This window comes from Orcinus orca, chromosome 9, assembly GCF_937001465.1.
Source record: "Orcinus orca chromosome 9, mOrcOrc1.1, whole genome shotgun sequence".
NCBI classification, from domain to species: Eukaryota; Metazoa; Chordata; class Mammalia; order Artiodactyla; family Delphinidae; genus Orcinus; species Orcinus orca.
This window is the reverse complement of record NC_064567.1, coordinates 74,121,047-74,139,270: the sequence shown is the minus strand read 5'-3', so window position 1 is coordinate 74,139,270 and position 18,224 is coordinate 74,121,047. Positions and strand designations below refer to the sequence as shown.

At 42.6% G+C, this 18,224-nt stretch overlaps 1 protein-coding gene across 5 annotated transcripts in view; it reads left to right on the top strand.

Annotated features, from left to right (window-relative positions):
* RAPGEF5 (Rap guanine nucleotide exchange factor 5) overlaps nucleotides 1-18,224 on the top strand; it is a 219,383-nt gene that overhangs the window by 196,880 nt on the left and 4,279 nt on the right. For 4 of the 5 annotated variants that reach the window (XM_033440477.2, XM_033440473.2, XM_033440468.2 and 1 more), the window contains 4 exons: nucleotides 2,863-2,913; nucleotides 3,598-3,685; nucleotides 9,304-9,368; nucleotides 15,234-15,288. In XM_033440477.2, the coding sequence (XP_033296368.1) occupies nucleotides 2,863-2,913; nucleotides 3,598-3,685; nucleotides 9,304-9,368; nucleotides 15,234-15,288 (259 nt within the window). Of the gene's footprint in view, nucleotides 1-2,862; nucleotides 2,914-3,597; nucleotides 3,686-9,303; nucleotides 9,369-15,233; nucleotides 15,289-18,224 lie in introns of those variants that run through there. The other variant, XR_004486903.2, reaches the window with a different exon arrangement.

Below are 18,224 nucleotides of genomic sequence, written 5' to 3'. Positions count from 1 at the left end.
TGGAATTTTAAATTATACACAGAAAGAAGGCTTGATCTGCAAACATTGAAAGGAGAACAATTCAGTGAAATTCACATAGTGTGTATTTCACGTGCACAGTGACCGCCTGCCACGTGCGCAGCTCTGCATCAATGCCGTGGCAGGTGGAACGTGGCCAGATTAGCACAGGGTGTGCTGTGGTCAAGGAGGTCTTGAACCGGTTCCAGGCGGACCCCAGCAGAGCAATGGAGGAATCGTGCTGTCTCAGGGTGGCTGAAAAGCCTTAAGCAGCAGGGCCTTGGAAGTTGAGTCGGGAGTTGCTGGGAGCATTGGGGTGGGCCTCCCTCGCAGAGGTGAGCTCCGTGTCTCTAGGCCTGGAAAGTGATCGCACTGTCCTGAATAGGCAGTATAGGGAAAGAAGTCGGTTTAAGGAACTAAGACAGAGGTCAACAGGCATCCTGGGGAAAGAGCCAGATAGTGAATACTTTTAGGCTGTGCAGGCCATGTGGTCTCCACCGCTGTGACTCGACTCTGTCACTGAGGTGCAAGAGCAGCTATGGTTAGTTGATAAATGATGAGCATGGCAGTGCTCCAGTAAAACTTTATTTGCAAAAGCAGACGGTCAGATTTGGCCCCCGGCTGACCCCTGGAGTAGACAAGTTTGGCTTTAGGTATGTTGAGTTTGAGATGACACCGGGATATTCGTGTGGAATATCCAACAGACTAAGATACGCAGCTCAGAGGAGCAATTGCCATCAGTTGCAGGTGTCTGTGTTTTACCTTTTCTCATTTGATTTGTCTTTTATTAATTAAGAAAATTTATTATTAATTTATTAATACACGTGTATTGGTGTGTGTGACAGTAGCTGCCAGATCACACAGCCTGTGTGCTGTCCAGATGCAAAATTATCCATGTGATCGTTTTGAATAATTTAGAAGTCTATTGTGGGGTCTACCTCATTATTCTGATTTGTTTTAGAAACAGAAAATCTCACAAATCTCCTAGAACAGTCATAAGTGTTAGTAGCTGGAGTTTGCTGAGCACCGACCACGGACTGTACACTGCCTGTGAGTTATCTCCATTTCAATCAGACAACGTGGAGACTCACTGCAGACACACAGCTAGAAAGGGGCAGAATTCAAATTCAGAGTGACTTACTCTGAGGCATCTAGCTTTTCACTTCACCATGTTAAAGGCAGGCTGGGGTTTCCCTGGTGGCGCAGTGGTTGTATGCTAACACATATATATGGAATCTAAGAAAAAAAAAAAAAAAAGTTCATGAAGAACCTAGGGGTAAGACGGGAATAAAGACACAGACCTACTAGAGGATGGACTTGAGGATATGGGGAGGGGGAGGGGGAGGCTGTGACGAGGTGAGAGAGTGGCATGGACATATATACACTACCAAGCGTAAAGTGGATAGCTAGTGGGAAGCAGCCGCATAGCACAGGGAGATCAGCTACGTGGTTTGTGACCGCCTAGAGGGGTGGGATAGGGAGGGTGGGAGGGAGGGAGACACAGGAGGGAAGAGGTATGGGAACATATGTATATGTATAACTGATTCACTTTGTTATAAAGCAGAAACTAACACACCATTGTAAAGCAATTATACTCCAATAAAGATGTTAAAAAAAAAAAAAAGCGAATCCTCCTGCCAATGCAGGAGACACGGGTTCGACCCCTGGTCCGGGAAGATCCCACATGCCACGGAGCAGCTAAGCCCGTGCACCACAACTACTGAGCCTGCACTCTAGAGCCCATTAGCCACAACTACTGATCGTGCACTCTAGAGCCCATGCTCTGCAACAAGAGAAGCCGCTGCAATGAGAAGCCCGCGCACCACAATGAAGAGTAGCCCCTGCTCGCCGCAACCAGAGGAAGCCTGCACGCAGCAATGAAGACCCAGCACAGCCAAAAATAAATAAATTTATTAATACACAAATAAATAAAGGCAGGCTGGAAAATTCCAGGCCCTTCTTCCTTAGGCCCAAATTTTTATTTGGGAAGATGACCTATGTTTCCATCCTCTGTGAATCTTCATGCCACCAGTTGGTGTGATCTTTACAGTTCAGTGATTCTATCCATCCAAGTGCAGGCTTCATCATTTAGGGTTTTCAGGGGCTTTCACTATTTAGCCCTCTGCTGTGAAACATAATTATATCATTTATACAAAAAGCATCAACCAACGTTATTATTTCCCACTCAGCAAGACTGTTGAAGAAGGTGAGAGCAGGGCTTCCCTGGTGGAGCAGTGGTTAAGAATCCACCTGCCAATGCAGGGGACACGGGTTCGATCCCTGGTCCGGGAAGACCCCACATGCCGCGGAGCAACTAAGCCCATGGGCCACAACTACTGAGCCTGCACTCTAGAGCCCACGAGCCACAACCACTGAGCCCACATGCTGCAACAACTGAAGCCCACGTGCCTAGAGCCCGTGCTCCACAACAAGAGAAGCCACCGCCATGAGAGAAGCCCATGCACCGCAATGAAGAGTAGCCCCCGCTCTCCACAACTAGAGAAAACCTACTTACAGCAACGGAGAACCAAAGCAGCCAAAAATAATAAGTTAAAAAAAGAAAAAAAAGGTGAGAGCATTTGTCAGAGGTAAGGTACAGAACCAAAATCCAAGTTTTTATTAAAAAATCACCAGTGTGTGGAATGTTTAACCAGCTGGATTCCCGATTCATGTGGCTGTTACTTATTTTAAACTGGGAATGATGAAAACTGCATAATGAGAAGCAATCAGGGTAGAACCAGATGATAGAGCTATTTATGTTCAGAAATGTGACAGATATGACACAACTTAATGAACATTCCCCTTAGTGCCTCTCAAAATAACTGACTTCTTTTGACCTTTTCTTTTTTGTTTGTTTGTTTTTAGAAAATCCCTGGGAAGTTTAAGAAACTTTTTTCTGAACTTGAAAGTTTAACGGTAAGTAGTTGAGCAGGAGTAGACTTATTCTTCAAACTGATTGCTGGTGTCCAGTTTCTTTCTAGATTTCAGTAGTCGGTATCTGCACTCTACCGTGTCGGGTAGCTTAGACTAGTTCACTTGTGTATGAAAATGTAGCTTTGCTTCTTACGGAGTGCAGCAAGTTAACACTTCTTCCTCTCCATGGAAAAAAGTGAGAATGGTCCTCTTGGTATGATATTCAGAAGGCAGATTTTTAAGTATACTCAATTTTCAGTCTCTTTTCAGATCACAATAAAACTGTTCTCTTGTTTTCTCTGCATTATCTGTGCATTACGAGGGCAGTTTTTCTTTGCAGTGTGCTTAACAAAAGGCTGTGGGGTTACCTCATGGTAGAAACTATGGAGAAGAAACTGTACTTAAGGAACCTGTTTGAGGGAAGAATAATAGGGCAATCAAAAGGTGTCTGTCCTTTGCAGTCATTTCCCATTATTGTCAACCAATAACTTGACTTTCATTCATTGCCTAGATTTCCTGCCCTAATTTGGTGAGTTTATTCTCCTAGGAAACCTTTATCTACTTTGTTCTTAGGGAGAACCACTCTATATCTAAATCATGTTCAAATGGTATAGTAAAAGTGGATTTAGAATTGTTTCTATAGCGCATTGATTTTTCTTTCTCTTTGTAATCTTCTTGGTTCGGCAGGATCCTTCCCTGAATCACAAAGCCTACCGAGATGCATTCAAAAAGATGAAGCCGCCCAAAATCCCTTTCATGCCCTTATTGCTTAAAGGTAATGGTTTTCTATCTTTTATGCTATGTAATTCCATCTTCCAGAAATGTATCACTCTACAGAGGGCTAGAAAAGGAATCTCAGTTTATTTCTTTAAAGTAATTTTGACATTCAGACCTAACTGTGTTGACTTGTGATTGTTTTTCAAATGTTCAATTATTTCTGAAATGCTTAAAATACTTAATTGTACTTAAGCAGACATCAAAGTGTTTTCGATTGACTCACAGAACTTGGCACTGGAAACGTTTGTGTTTTTACTTTACTCTGCTTTAAGCATCGTCTTATTTGAGTCTACAGTTCACTTAATTCAACCAAGCATAAGGCTGGCATAAAGAATCCAAACAGTGATCAGTCACGGTCTACGTTTGCAGCTTAAATTTCAGAGATTCAACCCGTGGCCTGCTGCTGTGTGAGAAGTACCTTTGGTCAACCCAGGCAGTGTAGTGTATGAACAGTTTTGGTAGGGAATGTACTTTCTTCTTTCCAGGAGTGAATCCAGTTGGGAAGGTATCTGACAGCTCCAAGTTAGTCGACTCACTTGTCTTCTGTAGAGAGCGCCAGATCATTCATCATGAAACATGTTAGTTAAATTTACTAACGATCTCAGGGGTCTCTTTCAGACCCAGGGGATTAATGAAAGGGAAGTTCCTTTTCATCTGGCCTATGCTCCTGACGTTTAGTATATCTATGTGCTTTCCAGGAAAAGCGGGTTGGTCATTTTTCTTGGCTGTGTTTTGATTCTTTCCAAGGGATTATAGGAATACTCTTTTATATTGCCTTCACCCTTCAGAAGCTTGTAAATTCTGCTGGCTCAGTCCCCGGTGCCTACACCCATAAATGTGATTCTGGAAGTGAAATACCTGGGAACTGGATTGCTGGTTGGCCTGGCCGTCTCCTCCCTCACCTCCCCCCATCGCCAGCCCCACTGGCAATGAAGCTGATGCTCCCTTTTCGGCTTCTCTCAAGAACAGCCAGAGCTTGGAGAAGTGTTGAGTTGCTATGCATCCCTGCAGCTATTTATTCAATCTTCATCTAGTATAAAGCAAGACTTTCTGGGAAACAGTAATGGATTAGGACAGTTGAGAGTCACACAGAATGCTTCCTTCGAGCTCAAAAGGTTCTGCGAAATGTAAATGGATGAAATAAGGAGAGATTGTAAAGCCAGAATACCAACTTAAAAGTTCATTTAATTTTTCATGTTTATTTCTAAGATAAGTTTATTCAGTCTCCTGATTTTTATTTAAAATAAAACACCAGCTGGAGAGCGGGGGTGGTGGCCTGTGGGAAGTGACACTTAGAATTATTTAGACACAAAGAGGAAAACTAGGAAGCGAAGACAGATCTGGGAAAGGAATTGATTTTAGGAAGACAAAATTTTGAAACAGTGGATGTTTTTAAGGTAATGAGAAAACAGTCGACAATGTCCCGTTAACTTAATTAGATATGAGCTGAGCTTTCTGCTATACATTAGTGGTTTTTCCCCCAAGGTACTTAATGCAGTCAGGTGCCTCACACTTACGTCTTAGCTTGGATGCAATTTTCTGCTATACTGAGTTTATCTAGACCTCTTTGTCGGCAGCAAAACAAATCTCCCTTTTTTCTTTTGTCTGTGTGTGTGTGTGTGTTTACATTTTTTTTTTAATAAATAGGTTTTTTCTGTTTTTTTGTATACAGCAGGTTCTTGTTAGTCATCAATTTTATGCACATCAGTGTATACATGTCAATCCCAAACTCCCAATTCATCCCACCACCACCACCCCCACCCCGCCCCTTTCCTGCCTTGGTGTCCATATGTTTGTTCTCTACATCTGTGTCTCTATTTCTGCCCTGCAAACCGGTTCATCTGTACCATTTTTCTAGGTTCCACATATATGCGTTAATATACGATATTTGTTTTTCTCTTTCTGACATACTTCACTCTGTATGACAGTGTCTAGATCCATCCATGTCTCAACAAATGACCCAATTTCATTCCTTTTTATGGCTGACTAATATTCCATTGTATATACGTACCACATCTTCTTTATCCATTCGTCTGTCGATGGGCATTTAGGTTGCTTCCATGACCTGGGTATTGTAAATAGTGCTTCAATGAACATTGGGGTGCGTGTGTCTTTTTGAATTATGGTTTTCTCAGGGTATATGCCCAGTAGTGGGATTGCTGGGTCATATGCTAATTCTATTTTTAGCTTTTTAAGGACCCTCCATACTGTTCTCCATAGTGGCTGTATCAGTTTACATTCCCACCAACAGTGCAAGAGGGTTCCCTTTTCTGCACACCCTCTCCAGCATTTATTGTTTGTAGATTTACTGATGATGCCCATTCTAACTGGTGTGAGGTGGTACCTCATTGTAGTTTTGATTTGCATTTCTCTAATAATTAGTGATGTTGAGCAGCTTTTCGAATTTCCCTTTTTTCTACTGAAAATACATTCTCTCATTCACACTAGTAAATTAAACTTTTTTTCATTAGAAGCTCGAGTTTAAAGAAGCACTTGTTTTTCCTTCATCTTAATTTTTTGTCATTATAAAACAACGTTAGTACTCTCTTGCATTTAAAGGTACTATTTTTGTCTGAAATAATTTCCAAAGGAAAACAGGATGAAACTTTTAAATATGGGTGTATCACGTCTGAGGTAAGACATTTTGGAAAACATAAATGACATTCTTAGCTTTTGTTAAATGCAAAATTATTTTAAAATTTGCTGTAAACTAGAGCAACCAACATTTCATGAAAACTTCCCAGCCCTCCCCTCTTGTGCCTCCTGCTCTGCATTGCTTTTGGTTAGAGAAAGAGACCAAATTGAACTCCTTGGGTGTTAAGAAGGATTAGGGCTCCCATGTTTCATTTTTTGAGACAGTCAATTCCCAATAGCACGCAGATTATCAAGTGAGCAGGTAACCTAAAAATGCTTCCAGCCATCAGCTTTTCTACTTCCCAGTGAATTTCTTACTTCTGATTTACTTTCCCCCCCTACTGTGGAATCCAGTTCAGAAAGTAGTGAGAAACCCTAAGTAAGTGTTGGGGAAAGGATCCAGCTGAGCTAAAGGTCAAAAGCAGTTGAATAATCTGTATCACGGCGTTTTGGGAGATGGTAGTCCTTCCAGTAGAGTGAATAATCAACAGGTGTCTGAAGGTAAACTGAGGTCGTGTTTGTATCTTGGGGCACAGATTATTATTGCACATTTGCGGGGTGTTTAAATAAATAGAATGTTGAGGTGCTTGTATATTTTTTCCTTCTCTTTCACTTGCCATCTCTTCAAACGGAGTCCTTTCATCCCCCGTCCTGTTATATGAAGTGTTAGGAGCGTGTTCAGATGTCTCCAGATAAAGGAGTCTGGCAGTTGCTCATTTCTAGCACTCTGAACCTGGTGGGTGCCCTGAACTGCTTCACAGCCCATGACTTAGGTTCTGAGACCCCCGTTTTTGAGCTCAACCACCTGTATTGGTTTATCCCTCTCACACCTGCCTCATCACACACCTGCCATTCATCTGCATCAAAACCTTCAGCCATTTGACCCCCTTCTCCTGGGCAGCAGCCCCTTCCAGCCCCTCTTGCCTCCCCACCTGGCCAGACACACCTTCCCTGCCTTATCCTCAGGCCAGCATCAGCCTAACAGCCCCCCACCCTCAGTAGAGCTGCCGTCCTCATGCGCTGACCTCGACAAGTCCTTGAGAGTTGAGATTAAGCAAGATCACCCACGCAGAGGAGAGGGAGGAGATAGAAAGAGGGACAAAGGAAACACTGTAAAAGTTGCAGAGGCCCCCGTCTCCCATGAATTCAGCAAGGTGGCTGTAACGGGTGGTCAGAAATGTCCAAGTCCTTTCGGGTACCAGAGAGGCACCGTGGAGAGAGCAAGCAGGCTGCCTGGGCTTGGGTCCTGGCTCTGAGACTTAGAGCTGTGATCATGGGCCAGCTGTGCTTGTTCTTTGGACCATCCTTTCTTCACATTCTTCTCCTGCTAGGGCTTTTACCTTATAATCTTTTGTGAGGATTAAATGAGTTAATGCTATGTCTGACGCTGGTAATAAATATAAGCTGCGTTATTATCATCATCTTTGGGAACATAGGGAGGGGATGACAAACCTTGGAACACTGGGGAAATGGACCAAGAAACTCTGACAGGGCATTTGTAATCCGAATTCTCCGCGAGTGAGGAGTTACTAGGCTCGTAGGTGGTGTTTAATGTAGAGAGAGTACACACAGTGCTTTGCTTGCTGTACAAACAAGGTACAAGCTAACTGTGTTGGCTACTCTTTCTCTAAATATTGTGTCAGAGGTTGAAAGCTTGCAATTCTATTCTGAAAGCAAAACAGTGAAAGAAAATAACCAGAGAGTTTGTCAGATGACTGTGTAATTGTGAATTGCTTCCCTGCTAAGACATCAGTTTAAAAAAAAAAAATCAAGGGGAAAAAACTTAGGAAAACGTTGCAGTCTGGTGGGGCTGGAAGCTGTGAATAAAGAATGCCATGAGAAAAGGGTCGTCTTCAGTGTAGTCTGTAACTGCGGAACTGGTGTTGCCCCCTGGTGGGCAGTCAAAGCTCAGCGGCTGGGTGTGTTGCAGGCAGATTTCCCAAGCACCTATCTCGTAATTGCCCCATAGGGACCAGCAGAATCAAAGTCTTGATTAAATGCAAATGCTTTTCCTTTCTATTTAGAGGAATTTTAATCTGTTCGTTTCCCTCTTTGTATCGTGTTACTTTAACAAGATTTTTGAAAATGATGTTCATTTGGTTTGTCCTCCATGTCTGTGATTATTTGCATGTTCTTTAAATTGTAGTATATTTCTTACTTTGATTCTCCACTGTGAGGATTCCCTAATGCTCAGTCACTGACCCTCTGATTTGAGTTCTTATAAGCCACCCCCTTTCAGAGCTTCAGTTGCTGTCATTATTGTAACTAATCCTTGTCTCTTGAAGAGACACTCCAGTCAGTTTTGCGACCAAAAGGAGATTTTTATTTGAATATCCTCTTTCACTGCAAATGCAGTGAGGCTCAAACAAAATTAACATCCCCGTCCTCTGAAAATGTATCTTCATCCTACTTTCCTTATGTTGTTTTCATCAGTGAATAGGCCCGGAAATCTTGCCTTTTCCAAACCTGTCCCATTCCTCATTCACTTCAGATACGCAGTCAGGCCCTGGCTTTGAAAACCAAAAATCTAAACATTCAAATCTAAACCTTAATGCTTTAGGTAAAACAGATCCGTATACTTTGCCAGGGATTGTTAAAAAGCAAACACATAAATATTAAAATCCTTTTTGTTTCTGGGGGTTCAGTTCTTTTCTGCTCGGTGTTCTGACCTAAAAACATATGGACCAGTTAAGTGATAGAATAGTGTTAGTGGATATTAAGCAGGCTGAAGTCAAAGCCTGCAATGTAAAAGCAAGATACATACTTGCATGAGTGTTATAATGTTTTCTCTCCACACGCATACATTATGCCCCCTCACATCAAATACTATTGAGATTCAATTTCAAGTTGCCTGGTCAATTGCATGAAATAATCCATAATGTTTAAGAAAAATTAATAAGCTGCATTGCATCTATACCTCTTCAACTCTGAGTCATGATCCGTTCCTAATGGTACATATCTCTTTTTGTTTTTAATTTTCAGATGTAACGTTCATTCATGAAGGAAATAAAACATTTTTGGATAATCTTGTCAATTTTGAAAAACTGGTATGTAAAACTTCACTATTTCTCCTTTTTCCCACTGTAAGGGAAGTGTATGCTTTTCTGCGCCAAGAAACAAATGGTTTAAGTGCTTTTCTCCTCTGAACGCGCGGTGATCTATCTGCTGCATGTTGTGCATTATCAATACAGTGCGTTCCAATTAAAAATAAGTGTGCTGGCAAGTTCTGGGGCCAAATATGAAAATCTGCTTTTTATTTTTGAAAACGGAACTTCATTAGATTGACGTCAGTGGTTGAGTGTATGTGTTTGAACTAGAATGAAAGCTGTAAGGTTCCTGTCAGCAGGAGTTCAGTCTTGAGGTTCAGCCTTGTTGCTTTAAAGGCATCTCCCTGTGTCTTGGCTTACGCTGCTTCTGAGGCACGGGACAAAGCTCTCCTTCTGGGGAGGTATGTCCATCTTGGATATGAAGATGGAATTTGTAGGGTCTGCATGGGAGGGGAAGGACCACCCCTCTATCAGCCTGTGGACAGATGGTGCCACTGTGGAGAGATCACCTCGTGCAAAGTGAGAAAGTGAACTCACGAGAAAGGGGTCCCTGGCCAGTCCCTTCTTGCAAGTCACTGAAACGCCTCTTTGAGAACTGTTTCCAGGACATTCTCAGGTGCTTTGTCATGCAGCGGGTTCCTACTAGCCTTTCTCACTGGCTGTGGGCACAGGAGGAATTGCCTGCAACTGTGAAATAGGAGTGCCCCAAAGAGACCCTGGGGACCACAAGAATGGATTTGTCTGACAGATGAACTTTAGTGTCATAGGTGAGCCTGCCATGCATGGTTAAAGATGGTATCAGGGACCCCTGTCCGTAGACCCTGACCTTTGAGTGACCTTTTCAGTAATGGTAATGGATTTCTGTGAACTCTTTCAGGAATGACCCCCGGTTCCCTGTGAGACTGGGTCAGGCATTTGAGAGAAGGTTGAGTGAGACGGGGGCCATAGACCATGACCAAAGAACAGTACCACCTGATGAGTCCAAATGAGGTTTGGCCTCTGACCTTTGGCTCAGAGGTGCCCCGCTCTAACTGTGAGGTTAACTCGCCACACACGGGATGAGGTGGTGCAGAGCCAGTACAGGAGGCTCTGGTACAACCTGAAAACCCAAGCAGCTGAATCTGGAAGACTGGCGTCTGCGGATAGCTTGCCTTAGCTCAGTTTTGATGATTTGAGGGTGATCGCTTTCTTGCTCATTAGTTTTGAAGTAGACATGTCCGTAACTTTTTGAGTCTCTCTCTGCACTAAGTGCTTTGGAATCCAGCTCAGTTATTTTAGATACTACAGTCAAACCAACACAGCCCGAAATAGATATTTAAAGTATTGGGTTTTCTTGTACTTACTCTTCAGAGATTTGTTCTGGTGTCACCCAGTAATGTTCTGAAGATCCCAGGGCCCCACTTTGTAGCCAAAGACTGTAGGCCCTAACGTCCTAGTCTGTAGACAGGTTAATCTTCAGTGTTTGGTATTAATGAAATGATTGCAGGAATAAGAAGCCTCTGGTCAATACCTATGTCAAATCTTGGCCAACACCTCTGCTTAAGAACGCCAAATAAGCTTTGGCGAGCATGTAAGAGGTGTGGGACGAGCTGTGTCACACCAAGTGGAATTCCCTCTAAAGGCCTAGTACCCTTCCTTCTGACTAACCCAGAGGAAACATGCGAGAGCCAGTGTACTCTTTGTACACTGACTGTGGTCAGTTGTTAAGGGTACAGTGGTGGTTGGCCCCCTTCCCAAAGAGAACCAGTGATTTGGTTAAGTTCATTGTGTCATTTCCCCCCCAGATGGAGCTCCCCAAGTGAGAGAACAATTCAGTAAAGGCAAGCATGGGAAAGAACGATGGAAAGCTTCCTACACCCTCTCTCTTTCATTCTGACCAGCGTCTCTTTTTTTTTCCCCTGCTTTCTCCAGTGGTCCAGTGGAAGCCTTTTAAGGCCGACGCACGTAGTCTAGGATCTTGCTTTCATAGAGACAAGACTTAAAACTAACCGTGGGGACTGAAACAAAGTCTAACTAATAGTACTGCTCCTAGGGTCAATAACTGTATGTACCCTGAACCCTTTAGTAAAGCTTAAGGAAATAACATGGCATAAATAGGTAATCTTTTATTTTAAATTCCTGAAGAGAACTCTTATTAAAAAGACAGCTAGAAGGTAAGTGCAGTTACACATGCATGCAGCAGGCCCACGGCACACAGGCGCACCCATCAGTCGCTTGCCATCACATCATCTCTAAAGAGAGCAGATTTTGTAGTGTCACTGGGTTCCTGGTCCTCAAAGCAGATGGCATTTAAGGTACAGCATGCCTCATGCTGACCGCCCCCCCCTCCTTGCACAGAGAAGACAGGCTGAAGTCAGAATTTTTTCTAGACAAAACTGTATTTTACATTGTACGTAGCCCTATGTTGTACTTGGATGCTGGAGAGTGAAACTGAATTTCCTAGTAGAGTCAGTAGTTTCAGCACGTTTCTTAGCAAAAGACAAGGTTTCGCTTAAGCTATTGATAAAATAGCATCATCTTTCACAGTAATGAACCAGTAGAACCTAACTGAATTAACTTGTGGGAAGCCAATTCCTCATGATGGATATTAGCCAGTGAGCAGATAATTCAGTGTGTTATCTTTATCAGGCTGATCCAGGCCAACACATTAGGTCAGAGAACACGAAACCCAGAAGTGCTTATTGGACCTAATAAGTTTTCCATTGTTCCCCACACTGCCTCAGCAGCTCCAAATGTTTCAGCCTCAGACCATTAAATAATGAAGAAACAAATGCTTTCTCCTTTTCTTCTCTTTATCACTCAGTGTTAAGAGCATCATCTTTTATCGTAGCTTCCTCCCCGCTCCCTTCAGAAAACCTAAAGATGAGATCAGGGCTCTGGTTTCAGTGCTGCCCTGAGTACCTGACCTTACATCAGCTGTGCAAATGGCACGTGATAGAAATCAAGGTGACGCCATACCTTAAAACAACGACAGAACTGTCCTGGGAATAGTGGTAAAATTGGGGGAAGGAAATTTAACAGTACATTCTCAGACATGAGTCAGGTCTCGTTTCCTTTACAAACGCAACTCGAGCTGTTGCTGTAATCACTGTCCTGTTTATTTTTCACTATTGAGTAGAAATACAATAGAAATGCAGCCTGTGAGAACAATTTAATAAGTAGGTCATATTCAAATAATGTTTCTGGAGGTCTGCTGAATTTTAAGTACATTTATTTTTAGTATTAACATCATTATTTTAGCAATCATTTGCTGAGCGTTTGCTGTATATAGACGATCCTCTGTTCAATGTGTGTAGGCAGGACATGAAAAACAATGGCCCAAGGTACAAACTACTATGTATAAAATAAATAATATACAAGGATATATTGTATAGCACAGTAATAATAGCCAATATTTTATAATAACTTTAAATGGAGTATAATCTGTAAAATTTTGAATCACCTGAAACTAATGTTGTGCACCTGAAACTAATAGTGTAAATCAACTGTACTTCGATTGTTAAAAAAAATATGATGGCCCATTTAGGAAGGTTTGGAGGACCAGATCATGAATAACGTTGATTCTTGAATTACAGGGTTATGTTTGGATTTTGTATGAAACAGTATGGAGTCACTGTTGCCTTCCAGAGGACTAGAACATGAGGACAAGTGTTTGGAGATTATTCTAGCAACCGCGCAGGAGGAAGTGTAGTGGAGATTGGTCTGGTCCTAAATGCCGTGTTTCCTTTACCGTGGTAGAGAGAGCTAGAAGGCAGTTGCAGGTGCACAAGTATGAGGCGAGGGGATCTTGTCCAAAGGAAGGAGCTGTGAGTTTAAGAAATCTTTGCCTGGAGATCAGTAAGAAGCTTAGAGAAATAAAGTAGAAAACTGAAGACTGTAAAAGGGAATGTACATTATAAACAGAAAACGGTCTCTGTAAAGATATTGATGTTTTAGAAAATGTACCTGTTTCATAAATATCTCATCTCCTGTCACCATTTGAGTTACTTGAGTCTTTGATTCCACAAAACTTCTGGCCTCCATTCAGCAAGTATGTGTGAGGCCACGTGTGTGCCGTACGGTGGGTGCTGGGTACACAAAGCCCTCTCGTGATACTTGCTCTAGAGGAGGAAGAAAGTTCCACAAAGTGATCACAGCAACACAAACCCCATAAACACTGTACACAGAGCAGTGGGAAGGTTGAGAATGGAGCTTCCCAAGTGCAGGTGAACTCACAAAGACTTCATGGGGAGAAGGTGAAACACCTTCTGAAGTAAAAGCATGTGCAAATGTGGACAGGTAGGTTGAGGGTGGACACGCTGCATTTGTTTAATATATTTTTTTAAACATTTCTTTTTTTTTCTTTTAACTGAGGTCTGTATTGATGTACAATATTATATGTTACAGGTGTACAGCGTTGTGATTCACAGTTTTTAAAGGTTATACCCCGGTTATAGTTACTATAAAATGCTGACCATATTCGCTGTGTTGTACTATCTTTGTAGCTTATTATTTTACACATAATAGTTTGCACCTCTTTATCCCCTATCCCTGTCTTGGCCTTCCCTCCTTCTTTCTCCCCACTGGTAACCAACCACTAGTTTGTCCTCTATATCTGTGAGTCGGTTTCATTTTGTTATAGTCACTGGTTAGTTGTATTTTTAGACTCCACATGTAAGTGACGTCATACAGTGTTTGTCTTTCTCTGTCTGACTTATTTCACTTAGCCTAATACCCTCCAATCCCATCCATGTTGTTGGGAATGGAAAAATTTCATTCTTTTCTATGGCTGAGTCGTATTCCATTGTACATATATACCACATTTTTATCCATTCATCGGTTGATGGACACTTAGGTTGCTTCCATATCTTGGCAATTGTAAATAATGCTGCTGTGAACGTTGGGGTGCATATGTCTTTTGGAATTAGTGTCTTCATTTTCTTTGGATATATACCCAGGAGTGGGATTGCTGGGTCATATGGTAGTTCTATTTTTAGTTTTTTGAGGAACCTCCATATTGTTTTCCAGAGTGGCTGCACCAATTTACATTCCTACCAACAGTGTAGGAGGGTTCCCTTTTCTTCATGTCCTCACCAACATTTGTGGTCATTTTAATGTTAGCCATTCTGACAGGTGTGAGGTGATATTTCATTGTGGTTTTGATTTGCATTTCTCTGATGATTAACAATATTGAGCATCTTTTCATATACCTGTCAGCCAAGTGTATGTCATCTTTGGAAAAATGTCTGTTCAGGTCTTCTGCCCTATTTTTTTTTTTTTTTTTTTTTTTGGCGGTACGCAGGCCTCTCACTGCTGTGGCCTCTCCCGTTGAGGAGCACAGGCTCCGGACGTGCAGGCTCAGCGGCCACGGCTCACGGGCCCAGCCGCTCCGCGGCACGTGGGATCTTTCCCGGACCGGGGCACGAACCCGTGTCCCCTGCATCGGCAGGAGGACTCTCAACCACTGTGCCACCAGGGAAGCCCCTTCTGCCCATTTTTTAATCGAGTTGTTTTCTTGATGTTGAGTTGTATGAGCTCTTTATATATTTTGCATATTAACCCGTTATTGGTCATATCATTTACAGATATTTGCTCCCATTCAGTAGGTTGTCTTGTACTGCATTTCTTAACAGTATGTTTTCCCATGGCTCAGTTAGAATCTGTGCAGCCGGGGTTGAGAGCCACTGTTTCTGAAGACAAGGTCAAATTTTCTTTTGTAATCCAAACTCAATATATATTATCAATTAAAGTTAGGTCCCGCACCAAATATAGCTCCTCTGTTTACACCCAAAGGTGTTAGACCATCCAACCAGCCTCACAGCACCGCTAGTTCAGCAACACCCGAAATGACCCTTCCGCTGATGTGTTTCCTCTTTTGCCTTCCAGCATATGATTGCAGACACTGTCCGAACACTGAGACACTGCAGGACTCACCAGTTTGGTGAGTCATTGAAGTTGGGTATGGCATGTTAGTCTATCATCCGTTGGTATGGACTGTGGCCATATCACAAGTATTGGTGGTAAAAAAAAAAAAAAAAAAAAAATTGTAAAATATAATATGCACATCACATGCATATACTGTATTCTCTCTGTTTCATCACTGCATGTTTGGGAGGCAGAGTAGGAGAAGAAATGGCAGCTTTTTATCCTCTCCTGGCAGCAAGTTTACACTGTACAGAGTGACTTTAGACGGTCAGAAGCTCCCGCTGCACCCCTGACCCAGAAAGTCTTGTTTGCTTGCCTGCTGGCTCAGAATTACCTGTGGGTTTATCAGGGGTGACCCTGTCCTTAACCTCCTTGCTTGGAGCCTTCCTGGAATAGGAATATAGTTTGTAAAAATGCCTAAAGCAGCCTTGCAGAATCTTTTCTCCTCTCCAATGAAAACTTCCTGTTTGGAGCTGCCTTTCACTGAAAACGTATTTTTCTGAGCGCTTTTGTTGACTCCCCACTGAGACTGATGTATGTAGGAATATTTATTCCTTTTTAAATCTCAAGAATAATTTACACTGTGTTTAAATGATGTTAAAACATTGCAGGAAGGAAGGAAATCAACTGTATTGAGTTCAAGGAGCTTTTCACATGGGCAGTGGGATCCTGACCCTCGTGCTGGTGAATGGAGATTATAGACCCTGTGGGTGCAGAGCAGAGAACTCAGGCTCGGAAAGGCTAAATTTCAGCCGTTCCTCAGACCGAGTACCTGACGGCCCAGCCCATACCGTTTCCTTCGCCTTGTGCAGACTTTATAAGTATAAAGGGCAATTAAAAAAACAGAGAGTTCAGTAATTATAAATCAATCAAAAGTGACCACTCAGTAAAACTTACTTTGTTAAGCAATACATCCTCATTGTAAACCCATTTTTTTCAACAATACAGAAGTATCTTTAAAGTAGAATAATCAAAGTCCCACTTCCTAAGGAAAATGTTACTAACAATTTGGTACATATTCTTAAGAATTTTCGTTCTGTTCATGCCCGTCTTGGGTAGTAATACTGTCCTCCAACGAAGCAACTGAACTTCTGTGTGGATTACAAAGTTTCTGTTTGAAAGAGAGAATTATAAACACAGGACCTAATTTTCTAAGTGCTCACATCAAGGAATACCATTTGATACATGCTTATATAATTGTCCATTAACTACCCAAGTACAATGCAGTTTCAATAGAAATAGCAACAACATTGTCATGGAGATTCATTCAAATGTACAGGCATACTGTTGCTGATGAGTAGAGGATTTGTATCTCTTTCACCCCCCCTTTGCTTCCCAAGTATTTATGGGTACTCAGCTAATTCTGAGACCTCAGTCTCACTTACCAAGGGATTCCGGTCTATATACACTGCAGGTGTGGGCAGGAAGGTTATACCGGTGGGGCTGGCCTTGACCTTGCCAGCCTCCCATCTCCAGAGAGTAAGTCTGCATAGCAAAAGGCAAAGGAGGAATTTACATAACTCTCAGGCCAGTTTGTGTTTTGTATTTATATATCTTTAAAAATCAAGTTTGGAACTGAATTATCTAAATTCAGTTTGACAGTTTATAGAGGCAGAGTTAAACAGCGTCAGCCCTTGGGATAAAACAATGTTCCTCAAGCCACTTAGAGATTCCAGAGTGCCATGCAAGGGTCACTTGTCGTGGTTGGAAGCATTCTGCCTGCCGTCTTTTTAAGGCTGGAAAGTTAACAAAACTATCTCGGTAGCATCATGTTTTCTAAACCAAACAAGGGGGAACGGTAAAACTTTAACTCCTGTTGCTTTTACTTGTTGAAACCAAGAAGCCTTGCTTCTATGTAACCTAAGAACTACAAGCCGTCCATGACATACAAGCCCTAAATTATTTCCTCATAAAACGTATTTGTCACAGAGGAGGAAAAAATGCGTTTTCACCAAGAGGTAAAATTTCTGAATTAAAATGCTCAGCCTCCTGGGGGCCCCTTTTCTGCCCCAGCTGAACTCCAGCCTCACCCCCGGCTTCTCCCTCTGAAATCCCACAAAGCAAGAAGACTCACGGTTACATTGTCTCACTGGAGGGCAGCTTAGCCCATCTCCCCAGGCCGTAATGCGTTTTTTGTTTGTTCCTGACCATGGGAAGTGGGCCTGCCCCACTGTCCAGGCTACTTTATCTCTGGTTCCTTATCAGAGCTGTCAGCAGCATGGCACACACGGGTTCACAGTGCACCAGAGCCTCTTGTGGCCCTTTAACCGCCCTGCGTCTCGGAGTAGAAACTCCCTTGCTTTGTCCTTCGCTGCGTGGACGTTACCCCATCCACACACATTCTGAACCCACTTTGCCTGTACACCAAACCTTTAGTCCACTTCTGTGATATCCGTTCATTTGATTGTTCTCTTAATTTTTTTTCCCCCAAAATAAGGACACCAAAAGATTTTCCTACCAAAATAAGGACATACAAAATCAAAAAAAGAACTAATGTGTCCATGCAGTCACCAGGTTAGCAGTGATTTCTGACAGTTCCAGCCTGAGATATAAGAGCCTGTGAAAGCCATTTAATGGGGCAGTCACGGTGACAAGCTGCATGGCGTGGGAGCCGAGACCATGGACTTGGGGGCCTCACGGCCTGGGTTCTGGTCCTTCTCTGCCGCTTACCTGCTAGGTCTGTGCTGTTTCACGTTCTGTAGAGAGAGATAATAACAATCACTAAATACTATATAATGTTAGGAGAAATTGCTCTATCAATGTTGGTAGAACAGACATCTCGCCAGTCTAATTACCTGACCTGAGGCATCTGGTCTGAGCTGGAAAAGCATCTCTGGGATTAGGATAAAGATATCTCTTCTGGGACTCTGACCAATGCGAGTCTGCCTTCTGGGTTTACCCTACGCCTTCAGGTGGGGTGTTACTGGTATTCAGAAACAGCATTACTGCTCT